Source organism: Podarcis cretensis (genome assembly GCF_951804945.1).
Source record: "Podarcis cretensis genome assembly, chromosome: 6".
In the NCBI taxonomy this organism is placed as follows: Eukaryota; Metazoa; Chordata; class Lepidosauria; order Squamata; family Lacertidae; genus Podarcis; species Podarcis cretensis.
Genome location: NC_137175.1, coordinates 63,869,881 through 63,885,722, shown reverse-complemented (window position 1 = coordinate 63,885,722; position 15,842 = coordinate 63,869,881). Strand labels below are relative to the sequence as shown.

The 15,842-nt window shown below is 39.7% G+C and overlaps 1 protein-coding gene and 1 long non-coding RNA gene across 6 annotated transcripts in view; one reads left to right on the top strand and one right to left on the bottom strand.

The window, feature by feature from the left end:
* Positions 1-15,842, top strand: part of LOC307218397 — a 124,197-nt gene that overhangs the window by 8,363 nt on the left and 99,992 nt on the right. The window contains exon 2 of the long non-coding RNA XR_013839953.1: positions 552-645. This is a non-coding gene — a long non-coding RNA (uncharacterized lncRNA). The remainder of the gene's footprint in view (positions 1-551; positions 646-15,842) is intronic.
* The window catches only part of DNAJC6 (DnaJ heat shock protein family (Hsp40) member C6), a 49,961-nt gene that overhangs the window by 6,237 nt on the left and 27,882 nt on the right, over positions 1-15,842 (bottom strand). For 2 of the 5 annotated variants that reach the window (XM_079980646.1, XM_079980642.1), the window contains 11 exons: positions 14,820-14,954; positions 13,715-13,848; positions 12,636-12,830; positions 11,837-11,954; positions 10,710-10,789; positions 8,975-9,168; positions 8,785-8,865; positions 7,793-8,239; positions 5,326-5,478; positions 4,307-4,378; positions 3,041-3,175 (listed from right to left, as the gene is read on the bottom strand). In XM_079980646.1, coding sequence (XP_079836772.1) covers positions 3,041-3,175; positions 4,307-4,378; positions 5,326-5,478; positions 7,793-8,239; positions 8,785-8,865; positions 8,975-9,168; positions 10,710-10,789; positions 11,837-11,954; positions 12,636-12,830; positions 13,715-13,848; positions 14,820-14,954 — 1,744 coding nt within the window. The remainder of the gene's footprint in view (positions 1-3,040; positions 3,176-4,306; positions 4,379-5,325; positions 5,479-7,792; positions 8,240-8,784; positions 8,866-8,974; positions 9,169-10,709; positions 10,790-11,836; positions 11,955-12,635; positions 12,831-13,714; positions 13,849-14,819; positions 14,955-15,842) is intronic. The other 3 variants (XM_079980643.1, XM_079980644.1, XM_079980645.1) reach the window with 3 other exon arrangements.

Below are 15,842 nucleotides of genomic sequence, written 5' to 3'. Positions count from 1 at the left end.
TCTGGAGCAGTCTACACAAATATAGATCACATATGATTACTCAACCTACTAATAATTGGGCGGGGGGGGCAAAGAGAGAGAAAGAGATTACGTGTCATTCTTTTTCTCCAAGCTATCAGCAATTTGAAGGCAACATTGTGCAAAATAAGGATAATGGTATTTTCACTTGCAGGCAGCAATTTCTGGATCAGAATGAAAATCCAATCAACACCAATGTCCTTAACAATTTTTTTTTTTTTTACAGAATTCAAAAGCTTCACCCATTTGTTTTGGTAAAGTACCACCAGAACTTTACCATTTCCACCATTTCCTCTGATCACATAAATATAGTAGAAACTATAGATTATTTATTTTGTTGCTTGTGGGGTTTTTTTGGCTGCTTGTTTTTTTTTACTTCAGATATTACTATTCTGCATATTCAACTTCTTTTTACTTAAAATCATGGAACCCCTTCAGTACTGCAGACTTTTCTTTTTTTAAAAAAAGAAGAAATAGCCACAAGTTGTTGCACTACGTCACATCAGACACATTTTCTGTTTTTGATCCTGCAGAGCAGCAGAACACCAGCAGAGGGAAGCAGGACACCTAATTTCAGAACCAATGTGAGGTTTGGACACATGAAGTGGTAAACAACAGGGAGCGGAGGTAATGCAAGCTGTTATTGTTATGGTAGAAATTAGGGGGCCAAGGAGGGAAGACGGAAGGGAAGCCTATTTAGAAAAAGGAGGAAAGACGAAAGCATCCCTTGAAGAAGGTACTTGCAAACAAGGCAGTGACCTACATTTTACTCTCAGTTTTAGTACATTTTCATCCTTCCCACCCCCTCCCAGAATTTCCTACTTTGTTCCTCAACTGTATTTACTAAGCAAGGTTAACTTTTCACATACTGTTGTCAATGACAAGAAGTCAGTCCATGACTTTTAGGGTTGTGCCCCACATTTAAGTGATGCCCTATGCAAGCCACACATTGCAATGTTCACAGGACAGATCCATCTGTCTTGCATCTATCCAATTAATCATGATATATGGTTAAAATGGGTGGGGCAGGGAGAGGAAAGGCCACCTTCCCAGGGTAATTTTTTCATATATTAAAGCCTGTATTAGATATTGGAGGTTAAACCTTGAATTGCAAACAAATATTTGTGTACAATAGCAGCCATGCACAAATTAGTGTAGCAGTTCCCTTTATCTTCCTATCACATATTAAATGTAATTAATTAGCCCAAGAGATCTTCAGTACTGCTCTTCATGTTTTATTCAACTGACAAAAAGTTAGTGAGAATATAAGAAAAACCAAACTCAGTTCAACTTCTGCACTTTTTACTGGCTGCCTTTTTAGTTAGTTAGAAGGAGCATGATTCAGAAGTATCAGAGGAGAAAGGCTTTCTGTAAAAATAGTGAAAAAAAGAACTATAGCCTTATGGGGTTAATTGACATTATTTCTCTCAGATATATTGCTGTAAGACCTACTTGCAAAGCTCTATGCATTTCTGTCTTGTGAACATGGATTTTTACTATATTGCCAAGTTTTTATTTCTGTAAATGTCACCTTGTAAATGTCTACTGTTCTGGAGAAGAACTATATAGCTCAGTGTTAGAACATCTGATTTGCGGGCAGAAGGTCCCTAGTTTAGTCTTTGGCAGGTGTAGGCAGCCTAAGGCCCGTGGGCCAGATGTGGCCCAATCACCTTCTCAATTTGGCCTGCGGACTGTCCGGGAATCACCGTGTTTTTGCATGAGTAGAATGTGTGCTTTTATTTAAAATGCATCTCTGGGTTATTTGTGGGACATAGGAATTTGTTCATTTCCCCCCAAAAAATATAGTCCAGCCCACCACATGGTGGACCAGCCCACGGCTGAAAAAGGTTGCTGACCCCTGGTCTTTGGCATCGTCAAATAGGGCTGGGAATACTTGCTGTCTGAAACCATGGTGAGTTGCTGTAGTTGATATAGACCATGGTCTGACTCAGGTCACATGCCACAGCATACATTTAAAGCACACAACATCCTCCAAAAATCCTGAAAACTGTAGTTTGCCCCCCACTGAGCTATAATTCCCAGCACCCTTAACAAATTACAGTTCCCAGGATTCTTTGGAGGAAGTTGTGTGCTGTAAATGTAAAGCATTTTTGGAGGGTAGGGGGACTGGTGAGAATTTTAAAGCAATGGGAAAAGATCCACATAAGTTGAAACAGATAGGCAGGCTTGGACAATTCCTTCAGTGCTCAACTGGTAATGTCTCTACAGCCTTCTTTGCTTCAACACCCTTCTTGACCTGCTCTATCCTTGTTGTTTGCTAATCAAGACTGTAAAAGCCCAATGGGAGTTATTTATGCAAATTAAGGGTTTTTCAAATTAAGTTGGACAGAACCATATTTAAGATACATAGCCAGTTTATCATGAGTCTCAGCAGAACCAACACAAATGTGTGTGTTTTAAAGCTTTGTTGTAGTACTGCTGAAACCATTGTTGAATGTGTAAAAGAGGTGAGAGCTTGAAAGCATAGCTTTACTTCATGCCATCCCACAATGTGGTTCTCTCATGGTAACTATGGTGGGATCAGGCAAAGGTAAATAGTAGCCTTTCACGCATATTAAATACAACATTTTATTGAAAGTCTAATCAAGCTACCGATCTGTATTAATTGACTCAAGAGATGGAGCAGATCCTGCCTTCTAAATCTGCCAGTCTTTGCAAACAGATTTTAAAGCTCTCCTCCACTGAATCTGCCTGCTTTTACCATCTTTCTCAGATCAGCCTGCCTTTTCTCTCTCTTTCTGCTTCATAAAAAGCATAACAAGTTGAATATGCAGCAATAATATGTCAGGATCACAGGATCAACCTATGTAGTTCTACAGCATTTGCTTCTGCTATGGATGGGTTTGCAAGGGCTATTCATTCCAGAGAAGCAGGCAAGTGGTTAATTGCTCCATTGTGCAATTCACTGTGGTCCCCCTTTCATTGCCTAGTGTAAAAATGCACATCTGATTGAGTAGAATGGGTAGCCAAAAACATGGACAATGTTCAGGTTTAATCTAACCTGCCAGATTTGCACCAAGAGTTCCCAAGTCAGCAAAAGGATCCAGTGTTTGTGGTTTGGCTTGATGTGTAGGTGTGCTGTGTAGTGACCCTGTAGGGCTGGTAGCAGCTGATTTGCTCCCCATACGTAGACCACCTAAGAAGAAAAAAGAGAACGCTTATAAAATATAATTTAATGACCTCAGATACAAAATTAATATAAGATTGCTGCTTCTTATTAGTTGGTCAGCTCAACACACGGACACCTCAGCAGACGTGTAATTTAGAGATAAATGATAAGTACAAAATTCACACAAGAAGATACATTGAACAGAGCATTGAAGGTGTTCCTGCTGCGACCCAAATAACTTTTGGCAAAACTCACCAGTGGTGGCAATTTCTCAGGCTGCACCCTCATTAAATTTTGCCATCAAATGAACAAATACTAAAGAATTTTAACTTCGTTCATGTTCTATGAAGTGGCTTTTGACAATTGTGTAAATGTAGCTAGCAGTATGAATAATATGCCAGTTTTAATAGCATACAAGCCATTTGCCATGTTTAGGCATGCACAAAGAGAGTTGGGAATCTTTGTGTGTAAAAATGTTACATTTTGCTCAGACTTTTAAAACAAATTTGAGTAGTTCTTGCTTAAAGCTTAGACTAGTTTTTTTCTGCGTTATATGTTTTGTTTCTGAGGGCCAAGTTATAGACGATATCAAATTTATCATTGCATTTAATGTGCACATATTTAATGCAAATAGCAGCTTCTGTGGAGGGTGATGATTATTGGGATCACAACAGGTAGGGAAAAGGGAGGTTAAACCAATGGGGGATTTATTCCCAATGCAAACAGCAGCCACAGAAGGCATATGTTCATCAGGACAGCAAAAGGTGAGGAAAGGGTTAAATTCCTCTCCCCTGATGTTTTTAATTATAATTATTATAATTATTAAGCACCAACCATTGGCTATTTGCATTGTTTTTAATGCATGTTAAATACAAAGACACATTTAACTTCATAGCTAGTTTGGACCAGAGGTACAATCTTCTTGGTATCTTTGGTGTGCATGTTTCATGTTCAAATAAGAACAAATGAATTTGATAAGTTTATTTAAGATAACCATTAGAGGTCTCCATTTGTGCAATTACCTCATCACATAGGTTCATTTTAATGTAAAGTGGACTATTTGGAAATTAGTGGAAAGTGTCACTGTTCATAGCCAATAGGAATGAACGTCACATAGCAAATCATCTTAAACAAGTTAAAGACTAGTTTCAGACAAACCTGATTTGCTAGGCCATTCCCAATCACCTGAAACATCTGGCTGAATGGAAACAGATGGTGTACTAGAAGAAGCTAAACAAGAAGAGAATTGCCTATTAACATACATTGTTTATCAAAATTAAGGAAATGTCCTTCCAGTAATTCTGGATGCACATTATTTCACTATATTCATAGTTTTGACAGAACACTGGGTGCATTGGTTACTCATTGTATCAGAAATTAGTACATGCTATTTTCCAAGCCTGGATATTAATACAGTGGTACCTCTAGTTACAAATTTAATTCGTTCCGGAGGCCCTTTCTTAACCTGAAACTGTTCTTAACTAGAGGCGTGCTTTCACTAATGGGGCCTCTTGCTGCCACTGCGCCACCGGCACACAATTTCCGTTCTCATCCTGGTGCAAAGTTCTCAACTCAAGGTAACTCTTCCAGGTTAGTGCAGTTTGTAACCTGAAGCATTTGTAACCTGAGGCGTTTGTAACTCAAGGTACCACTGTATTAGATTAAGCTTGCAGCCTGCTGGAAAATTTAGATGCACTTATACTAAGTTTTAAAATGGAGAAAAGTTCTACTGTAGCCCTCAGAGAAACCCAGCCCATCTAGACCTACAGTTCATAATGACATGCTTTTTGATGCCACACAACCATATTCCATGTGTTCCTTCTAAAGTAAGCACCACAGAGTTCAATGGTGTTTGTTCCTACATAAGTGTATATAGGATTTCAGTCTTTTTCAAATTTTATGGAAAAGAATACAGTCTCCCCAATAAACTTCCTCATATCAAACAATTTCATATTGTTTGGCATGTGAACAATTTGGAGCCCATGGCTTGTTGCTGTTAACTTCAAAACATGAAAATCATATCTTAGTATTGTATATCTGAGGCCCACTAACCACTTAAGAAACTGGAAGAGAAACTATTTGACCTTATGAATAATCTGCAAGTGTATGAAGATATGGTTATCAGCACTAAACTTCTATTCAAAAACAAAAGAGTGGGCATTTGAAATGTTTCCTACCCATATTGAAAGGATCTCCTTGAACAGTAGGTGAAGGACTCCGTGCTCCTTGAAGAAAAGGATCAGTGGTGGCATTTGATGAACCAAGAAAAGAACCTAGAAGATCAGGGGCAGGCTTCTTGGGACTACTGCCAAATGGGTCAAAGGCAGCTGCTGCAAGAACAACATATTTGTTCTATTAAACGTGTATCCCATTCACCCCAAGTCCACTATTAAGCTGTGTTCCTTTACTCCAGTGCAAACCCATATTACTCCTAACTGTTTTGTACATAAAAATAGGATACAATTAGGGAAGAGATTAAGGATTTGCCATCAAATCAAGAACTATAGAAGACAAAGACTCGTGTAGAGGTATTGATTACATTGCTCCATCTTCTGGCGGAGGAAGGAGTAGGAGAGGCTAAAACGAGAGTGACAACCTTCTTCCACACGTACGTGAAATTGAGAGTTTATGGGAGTGTGTTTAAATTTCAACTCGGGCAACCAAAAAAACAATCAATAAGGCAATAACTCCTTGCAATAGGCAAGTTTGCTCTTGATTTGCATTTGGATTATCTCGTTATGTTCTGCAGCTCTCTCATTTATACCAATTGTTTCCTCCAGAATGTACATAAATTTCACTAGCACACAAGTTCAGTGAGTTCATTCACTTTTAGCATTTCAGTACTTTCTTCTCATGTTTCCTTTCTGTTTGTGTTCACTGTGAACTAAGATATTTCTTCTTATCTTCTAAATTTAGTTAAGAGGCTAGAAGGTTTAAGGAACAGCAATTCTGACACAAAGAGGAAGCATTTAAAATGCATGTTGCCTCTTATGTACCCAGAAGGTGCCCCTGAGCTGTTGTGGTGCCACGTTCAGGTGTTCTGTCAGCTCAAGGTGAATGTGTCAGTAATGTCAGTGCACAGCAGGTTTTGTGACAGATGTTCAGAATCAGGTTGAACGGAAGAAAGTTTCACATAGGACCAAGAAACAGGAGGGGCTTTGTATCATCAGAAAATTTGGGATAGGCATAGTGCTAAAAGGCAGGTGGCTAAAAAGCAGAGAAGAGAGCAGGAGTGGGATGGCAAGTGGGAGGTAACAGAAGCCTAGGAAAATGGGGAGTGGAGCCAGGTAGAAAGAGAAGAAAATAGCAAGAGAATCTGTTAAAGGGACAGAAGCAAGTCTGTGAGGATAGCAAATAAACTTTGATAGAAGTATGTGCAGGGACTGAAATTCATGCATTTATTAGGACTATGCAGGCATCTTTAACTGCATACCAATAGTTGTTTATCAAGGTTTTTCATTTTTAAGGACAGAATAATGTGATGAGTTTTAATAAAAACCAGCAAATTCTAAATGGTTCCTGTTGCAACGCACGTAAACGTGGAAAAATATGGCACATTCCCCCCCCTGCAGTGCCCAGTTGCTATTGGATCAAAACACTGACAACAACAGCACTCAATCAGTGTTGGGGGTGGGGTGAGGGGATGACATATGACTGCTGCCAGCATGCGCTAAGGAAGGATAGGCATTTAGCATGCTGTCACAATCAGAAGCAAGCTGGCAGTTGTGATTACGTGCTAAAAACTCAGCATGTTCCACTGGCAGCCACAACATGCACTGCCTCCTTGGCATACACTATGGGGCTGAAACAGAATCAGGTAAACAATAAGCATGGCTGTTTTGTTAGGGGGATTTCAGAATTTCTTACAGAAAACAAGTGACCAGAATGACTTGAGATAATAAAGGATTTGTGACTGATACAACAAGAAATTTCTTGTTCTCATAAACAAAGGCTTGAGTTCTCACAACTGTGAATGGAAGGGAGTTCACAGAAGGGGACTTTTTCATTCTCCCATTACATCTCCAACTTCCTGCACCCAGCAAAAAGGTTCTCACCTGGGTCAGGAGACTTTCCTGAGAAGTGGGGGATGGGACATCACAGGAGCACCAAGGGCAGGAGGAAATTTCCCAAATTTGAAAACACGCAGAAAGTTTTCTCCCATTAACAATTTTCAGAACCAAGCCAATGGTTACTCCAAGTTAATAATCATGAAATAATACTATCTGAATCTTGATTGTAAAAATTAGAAACTAAAATTGACAGCTTAGGCTACCGTGCTTCAGACAAGTAACTGTTAATATAAAACAGCATTTATCTTTCTTAGAATTCTGCAGTTGTTTAAGGGTTTGTTTGTACAATCTTAAGTTCACTTTGCCACATCAATTTGCATTTTTTAAAAGTCCTCATTAATATTTGCCATCCTTTTAGTTCACATTTCTCTTGTGATACTATTTTTGCACATTTCCCCTAGTGTCATGTATGTTATTGTTAACAATATATGCATGTGGTACGCATTTCAAATGTGAACTGAACTGAGTTTCTCCCCCATTCCTAGTAGAAAGAGAATCCTATTTAGAAATGATTGCCTAGAATTTTTTTTAGAAGGTTTTGGGTTTTTTAAGTGTCACAATTAGGAGTTTTTACCTTCTCCTACTCTTGGGGACAGAGATGGGGATGCTGAAGCTGCAGACCGTCGTGGGGTGGATTGTGTGGATCCAGTGCCACCCATCTGAAATACATCCTCAACAGCCGACTGTCCACCTTGATTTGGTCCTCCAGAGTTACCAACCCCAAAGATATCACTCAGCAAGTCTGAGTTTGAGGGCGGTGCGGCAGGTGCTGCTGGGAAGTTCTTGCTCATAGGACTGCCTTCCAAGCCTAAAAGATCGACATCCTCTGGGGGTGGTGGACCTGGTGGTTCTTGATGCTTCTTGGTATGCTTTGGTGCCCCGTGGATTTTGTCACTGCTGGTGTTACTATGCTGACTGGAGAGGGATAAGAGTTCATCATCTGACTGCTCACTTTCTTCATGCACCAGTGCCGCCCGGTCCTCAGAGCTGGGATGAGAGCTACTTCTCTCCAGTTTTTGATCTAAGTGGTCAAAAGAAGCTCAAGATTAGCTAGTAGTTCTGTTGATCTTTCAGTGCTAGATACAAAGGGGGGAAATACCCCTTCTCTCTCTCTCTCTCTCTCTCTCTCTCTCTCTCTCACACACACACACACACACACACACCCCACATGTGGAAGTAAACACTACCAGCAATAGCAACGTTTACACTTAACCCAAGTACTTTGGTTTAAACACACAATGGAAAACACAAAATTGGAAACGCACAGTGCTGACAGCACATTGATTTTCCAAGGGACATTATTACAGTCAACTGCAATGATGAGCACAAAATAAGCCTGTCATGAGAACTTGGCCAGAAGCTCTATGAAGTGTGATGAGCCCATGAATACTATGCATGTCTATACGCTGGCCAGTTCTTTCCTATGAGTCAAGAAAATGCTTATGCCTTGCCATGGGGCCATGTGAACACAGCATTCCCGAGCTCCTTGGGGACAAGAAATGAGATAAGGGATAGAAGAAAACTAGTATGTGAATTATGAGTTCTGAAAAGATATGTTACCCATACCTTGCCAGCTGAGAGATGACAAGAATGCACCCTGCCCCACATTCTTCAGGTTATCTTGTGGCGCATCTACAGGACCTCTACCTATAATGTACAAAGCGTCAAGGCATACCAAAAATGTGTGAAATAAATGGCCAACTTTGGCATTTTCATTAAAGTCAAAACTGCAGCACTAAATCTATAGAGCTTTTACCTGCCAAGGCAAGGGTGTCCTGGTGTTCCTGGTGCGATGAGAAAAGAATGCTGGGGTTGATATCTTTTGTTGTGAAGTTTTCCCATGGAGGTGTTAGATCAGTCTGTCTATCAGCAGAATCTATTTCTATCTCCAACATGACATGGAACAGCTGGGGGTACTTGTCTGATGAGTCGCATGCATCCAATTCAGGTCTAAACATTGACATAAAGTTCTTCAAATTAAAATAAAACAGTTTGAAGATATCCTGTTAAAATCAAATATTGAGCCTGCATAGGATGAGCACAAAGAAGTACTTGATATGGCTGAAATATGTCGCATTCTATATATGTAAAGTAAGTTTTACAGAGTATGACATCCTAGTGGACAGGAGCAATGACAAAATATTACCTTAGTGGATTTTTTTACTTTGTGCTCTCAATCTGAATTATTTAAAATCTCAGAAGAAATTTCTGATTGCAGATGAAGAGGATAGTTTGGATTTGTAATTCTAGTCCAAATGGGTTCAGGGAGTATTTAATAGTGATCCACAGGGACAGGACACCTACCTTTTATTTTAGAGCATGCAAAATGAAAGTTGATTCACATTTAACTTTCTCCCTGATAAAAAGCTATTTTAGTTCAAAACATGTTGTGCCTCAGTGAGCAGAGTTGTATTAAAGGGCTCCTTTCTGCTACTTCAGAAATCTTGAACCAGCTCTAACATGTATAGAAGCCTTGGGCTAGATGTAGCAGATAAAGTTCTTGCTGTTGCCATAGCCATCCCTGTTTTAGACCATTTAGCAGGCATGCTACTGTTACTACCAGTGTTTGTCTCCTTGCTCATCATAACAGAGGTTGGCTTCCTCAGGCAGCAGGCAAAACAAGAGAGCCGTGGCTGAAAGAACTGGCATTAGCTTCTCTGGTGGCTTTGCAAAGATGAGAGCAGCTATCTGCTATGGCTCTCACATGCAGGGGCTGGTTCACAGGATGCTAATTTAACCTGCCTACTTTACAGACACCTGGAGTAATGTACCTTGCTTAGTCTTGCTGACCACTTGTGTTTTAAACATTCAAGTCATGATCTACATAACTTGTATGGATGGTCCTGCCCTGGAGCAGAGGGATAAATTTAGAGCATAATGGTCCCTTGGGCTTTACAATTAAGTACTATGGAGAGAAAGTTAAGAATTTTCACATATGAGTTTTAATCTCAGCCTTAACTTCAAACACATCCTATTTTGCTACTAGGATAAGTGGAACATTTTCATGCCAGGGAACAGAAACAGAACATCTTACTCACTAGCAAAATTACAGTGTCTAGAAGGCAAGACTTCTCTAGTTTATTTTAGAATATTCCATAATTAAGGAGCATAATCTTGTTTCATTATTAGGTAGATCTATGACAACCAGTTAAGTATACAGGCTTCTCTGTGGATTTTGTTTCTGGGCCTATGCAGACCTTCTGCTTGAAACAAAACTCCAATGTGCCTGAAATCATGGGATGAAGCAGGAGAATGCCCAGTCTTGTATCTACAACCTTCGCTAAAGAGATTTTAAAAGCATGCATTGCTTTTGCAATGAATTATATTAAGATAAATAGGGAACTACATGCTTCATTTACTCAAACTCCTGAGATGTCTATTGAAATAGGTGTCGCTTGATTGCATATCAACACTTATGGGTGTTGCTGCAATAATCCATATGCAGCTAACTACTCAGAACACAGAATCATTTCTAGTCATGAGATACTTACTTATTGAATTTTAATACCGTTGTTCCCAGGGCTATAAATCCAGTGTGAAACTGAATCTGGAATATTTGTGTGTTTGTCATCTAAAAGAAAACATTAAAACACCATTTTAAAATCAACCCCCCTCACAAAAATAAAATATTTGGCATATAGTATGCAGGTATTAGTAAGTTAGTCTGTAGCAGGCTTAAACCGTTATTTTGCAAATTCAAATCCTTCATTATAACAAAGTATGAAAATGTTGCATTGATGAAGACATACTTTTGGATCAGGGTTAGGAAATATGTATCTTTTTATTGCATTCAATTCTTACAGTGGGGGGAGAAACAGAAGCCCATTTGCCCTGCTTACCATGAGTACATAAAATGTAATAGTATCTGAGTCATAAAACATGATGGCACTCCCTCCTAATATTCATGTGACTAAGACACGAATGAAACATACTGCTCATGGTATAGAATTATTCTGTACAATATAGAGTTATTATCGCTTTTATGTTATCAGTAATAATATAAATTCTGACTTAGTTCTGCATGATCTGTCCACTCCTTTTGGAAAGGGAATGGACTATGCATAATAAGAATTTGTGTGTTGTTGTCACCACATAGAGGGATATTACTTTGTGAAGACGGTTCAAGTTTCTCCATAAGTTTCTGAACTGGACTATAGTCTAAAGTGACATCAATACTTGTTCAGCTATATTATTAGACAAACTACCAAACATCTTTCAATAAGTAGCATCACTGCCTCGTTCTTATTTTGCTTCCATATCTCCCAGTTTTTTTAAAAAAATGGGTGCAGAACTGTGTATTGCAGAAAGGGAACATCTGTTTTCTTTTTGGTCTGCTTAGATGAGCTGAAAGAAGAGCAGTACCAAGCATTACCCCCCAAGTATTGGAATAAATTTCCCTTGATAAAGTGAATGTTTTGAAAAATATCAGGAAACTATTCTCTTTGTCAGCTGTCTCTTCCCTTTTGAGATTTGACTTCAGCAGCTGCTTTTGATCTTCTCATTGTGTCTTTAGATTTTGACACCCCACTGCTACCTCACCACAGTAGTAAAGAATCTGGAGTTGGCTAACCACCCCCACTTGTTTAGCTTTACATTCAACAAATGCATCAAGTCATACTTTAGCTTGAAGTCGTCCCCCAATGGTTGATCGCATATGGTAGACAGAAACCACTACGTCGCCATGGACAGTGACTCCTAACGGAATTACAACTTTTCCTTCTTGAATACGGAATTCCCTAAAGAAAAGTAAAATAACTTTTACTTTACAACTCTTGTAATATTAATCAGAACCATCAAAACAAAATTCACAGTGACCTTACCCCACACCCAAGTACTGTACCACTCTACCCAGTAGAAGGAATAGGTTGGGCCAGTTAACAAGAAGGAAGTCTTGGTTTGGCTGGTTTGTTTACTTCCCTTCTCTCTCACAGCACAAGCTACAGCCTATGCCAACATCCACCAATATACTATATGCAGAAAATGCACAGAACTTGAAACAACCCATAGTACAAAAATCAAAACTTCAGAGGCAAAACATTATCCCTATTTAAGCATTATGTATCTGTAGGTGCCCAATGTGTGAAGGGCCCATCCAGAACATAGCCAACGTGTATGGTGGCAGCACTTCCCAGTTCATGTGTGATAAGAGTCAGTGTGAAGATAGGATGCCCCTACACACATATGCATTGGGAAATCCTGGTTCCCATCCAAATAGCCACAGCTGTATTGACACAGGCCCAAGCAGATACCCATACCTATATTTCAGATTGGTGTTGATCACGTATCAACCAGGGGATGCAACCAGCATGTTTACTGGTGCCTGGGGGCATAAGTAGCTTGTGTGCTCTAGATAGCTCCTTCCCCTGCTTTGTATGTATGGGTGCAGAAGTATTCTAAGTAAACACAGTGGCACTCACTTCATTCTTTCATACTCTTGGGAGGTCGTGAAGATTCTGGTTTCTCCAATAAGAATGTCACAGAAAGGCCGGCAGCCAGTTCTCTGCTTGTTGAAACAGGGCACTGGACTGAAGAGGACTGATTTGATAGTTAGAGGCTTGCAGTGAGGTTGAATAGGTTTGTCTGCTATTAGATCACAAATATATCCTACATACCTGCAATGAGAAAAATAATTAAGAGGGGTCCATTCATATTACTGCTTTGCTGAGGTCCTCCTCTGAAGGTTTCTGCTGGTTCCCTCACTGAGAGAAGTGAAGTTGCAGGGAACCAGGTAGAGAGCCCTCTCGGTAGTGGCGCCCTCCCTGTGGAACGCCCTCCCTTCAGATGTCAAGGAGGTAAAGAATTACGCAACTTTTAGAAGACATCTGAAGGCAGCCCTGTATCAGGCAGTTTTTAATGCTTGGTGTTTTTATTATTTTTTTGATATGCTATAAGATGCCCAGGGTGACTGGGGAAACCCAGCCTGATAGGCAGGGTATGATGATGATGATAATAGAATCCTTTAGCTCTATAAAAGTATTTGGGGTTCCTCAAGTTGCAGAATCTAGTATTTTCAATAGTAGAAATCCTGCTGTCAAGGAACTGGAATGCTATGTGGCCCTCCAAATGCTGCTGAATTACAGCTCCTCATTTGTGGTAGGGATACTACATTTTAAAGTCTTGATGCTCTTGTGATTGTCAAAAACCCAGGGCTTGAGATTACTAATGACTAAAAATTATTACTCCTACTTATACTGGAACAGTCTAATTTATACAGGACCAAAGCAATTTAGGAATACTTGTGTTTTGGAATGCAGCCTTAGGAACCCAGTGGGATCATTGAAGCCCTAGATGAAAGCATTTGTTTTGCTGAACTGTTCCCAATCTGCCTTCAACCAGTCAGTGACTGGATAAAATGAATTCCCACTGATTTCAGTGCAGATACATAGCTTTAAACAGACAGGAAGGGTGAAACTGAATAAAATCTGACTCCAAGAAATAAAGAAATGGAAAGTCACATTTCATGTGTTTAGACATTTGGTCCGTCGGGAAAACTTACCTTCTGTGGGATGGCCAGAGTACTATTCCAGGTCTCTTTGAATTTAACAACTGAATGGCAGGAATTGGATTAGAGAAGAGATGACAGAAACAGAACATTGCACTGACCAGGATTGCTGATGCTACACGACCATCCTGTCAAATAAAACACAAGAGCATCTATCAGGCTAATTAGAGAAGAAGGTTTGCCGTTTTCTATTTAATGCATACATTATTTGATCAAGGTTCTCTCAAGTTAGAAGCTTCCTGGCTTTAATACTAAATTCATACAGTAGCAATTGAATGCAAATACCATTAATGCTCCCAAACCACTGTAAAGATACAACTCATAAGCCAGTGGCATCCACACAATTAATTCTGAGGACCAATACAGAGTCTGTGAAAAACTGTTTCTATTAAATCAGCAGCAAACCTCTTACTGCATCTTCCAGCCTCCATACCAGCACTGCATTTCCCTAGCAACTACAGTAGTGGCTCTAGTGTAGAGACTCTCCATGCAATTGAGTAGGCAGATGTGGCAAGAAGCTTGTCAACATTGTAGCAATGCCACAATGAAACAGTTTTTATTTATCTCCACACTGGCTCAGTAACCCATGAATCAGTCTTCTGTTCAGCTGAGATTTACTCAGAAAGGTACTTCTGTGTCCCTGACAGGCTGGAATTGATACTCCTTTTTATTCCTCTTTTTGGCTTTGTTCTTGGGGTACAGCATCAAGCATATTAGTAAGACTGCAACTTTTAATCAATTAGGCTTACTAAAAAGTTATCCATAATTAATTGATCTTTAAAAATAAATATATGCAGGCAGAATCCAACCAACAGATCCTGTCAGCACAAGGATTTACACTTGCACAACTCCCCCCCCCCCTTATCTCACTGTGTGCACCCTCCCCAAATCTGCTCCAGAAGGTTGAGGGAAGAACCACAAAATATTTAGGGCACCACAATCAAATAATTTCACTGACAACAAATGACTTAATTGGACACCTCCATACACACTTTATTGTACACCACCACGAGCTTTTAAAAATGAGTCAGCAGTTTCTCAGTTCCTCTATAAACAAGCTGTTTTGTGATCAGACTTTTCTTGAAAAGTGGTTACTTACTGCCTGACTTACCATACAGTGGATGACACAAACATTTTTGGGATTCTGCTGCAACCAGTTATGCATGTTCTTACATACAGCATAGAGGTTATGGAGACTTGGTGCTTGTCTAATTGGCCAGCTACATTCAGATACCTAAAGAAGTCACAAAGTAAGGAAAGGTTAATTTGAAATTTCATAGTAACATGTTAGGTCATCTGCTCCATTCATTTTAATGGACAAGCTGTCCCTTTAAGCACGTTTATCAAACATTTAACAAAGGGTTGCTTAGCAAACATAAAAATTCATGGTTTGGAAAGAAAAGATTCAAGTCTTTTCTGTAGTTTACCCCTCACAGCTAAAATTCCCAGCACCCTAAACCAGGCATAGGCAAACTCGGCCCTCCAGATGTTTTTGGGACTACAACTCCCATCATTCCTGACCACTGGTGCTCTTAGCTAGGAATGATGGGAGTTGTAGTCCCAAAGCATCTGGAGGGCTGAGTCTGCCTATGCCTGCCCTAATCAAACAACAGTTCCCATAATAATTTGGAAGAATTTGTGGAAGTTCCTATACTGATTTACAAGGCCCTCAGACCCTGGATACCTTAGGGGTTGACTGATACCTTAAGTTCCTGCCTAATCACTGAGGTCTTCAGAGGAGTCACTGTTAATGGTCCCCCAAGGCATGGATGCACAGCTCATATCTCTTAGGAGCTGTGCATTCAGTGTTGTGGGTCAAATTTTGTTTCAAATTTCCAGTTTAGGTAGGCATCCACTGAAGACTTTTTTTATTATTCCAGCAGGCATTTTAGTTGGAGTTTTTTTAAATAGTTTTTAAAATTTTGTTTTATTTAATCTTCTGCACACCACTTAGAGATGATTGTAAATTACACTGTATATAACTTGTTGAAACAACAACGATAATATTAATAACACTGTGCTTTAAATGTATGGTGTGTATGCATGCAGCCTCGGTGTTTTGAGTACTGTATCTACAGTCTGTGCTTGCATAGCACACAATAATTCAGCAGCTACCCAGTTA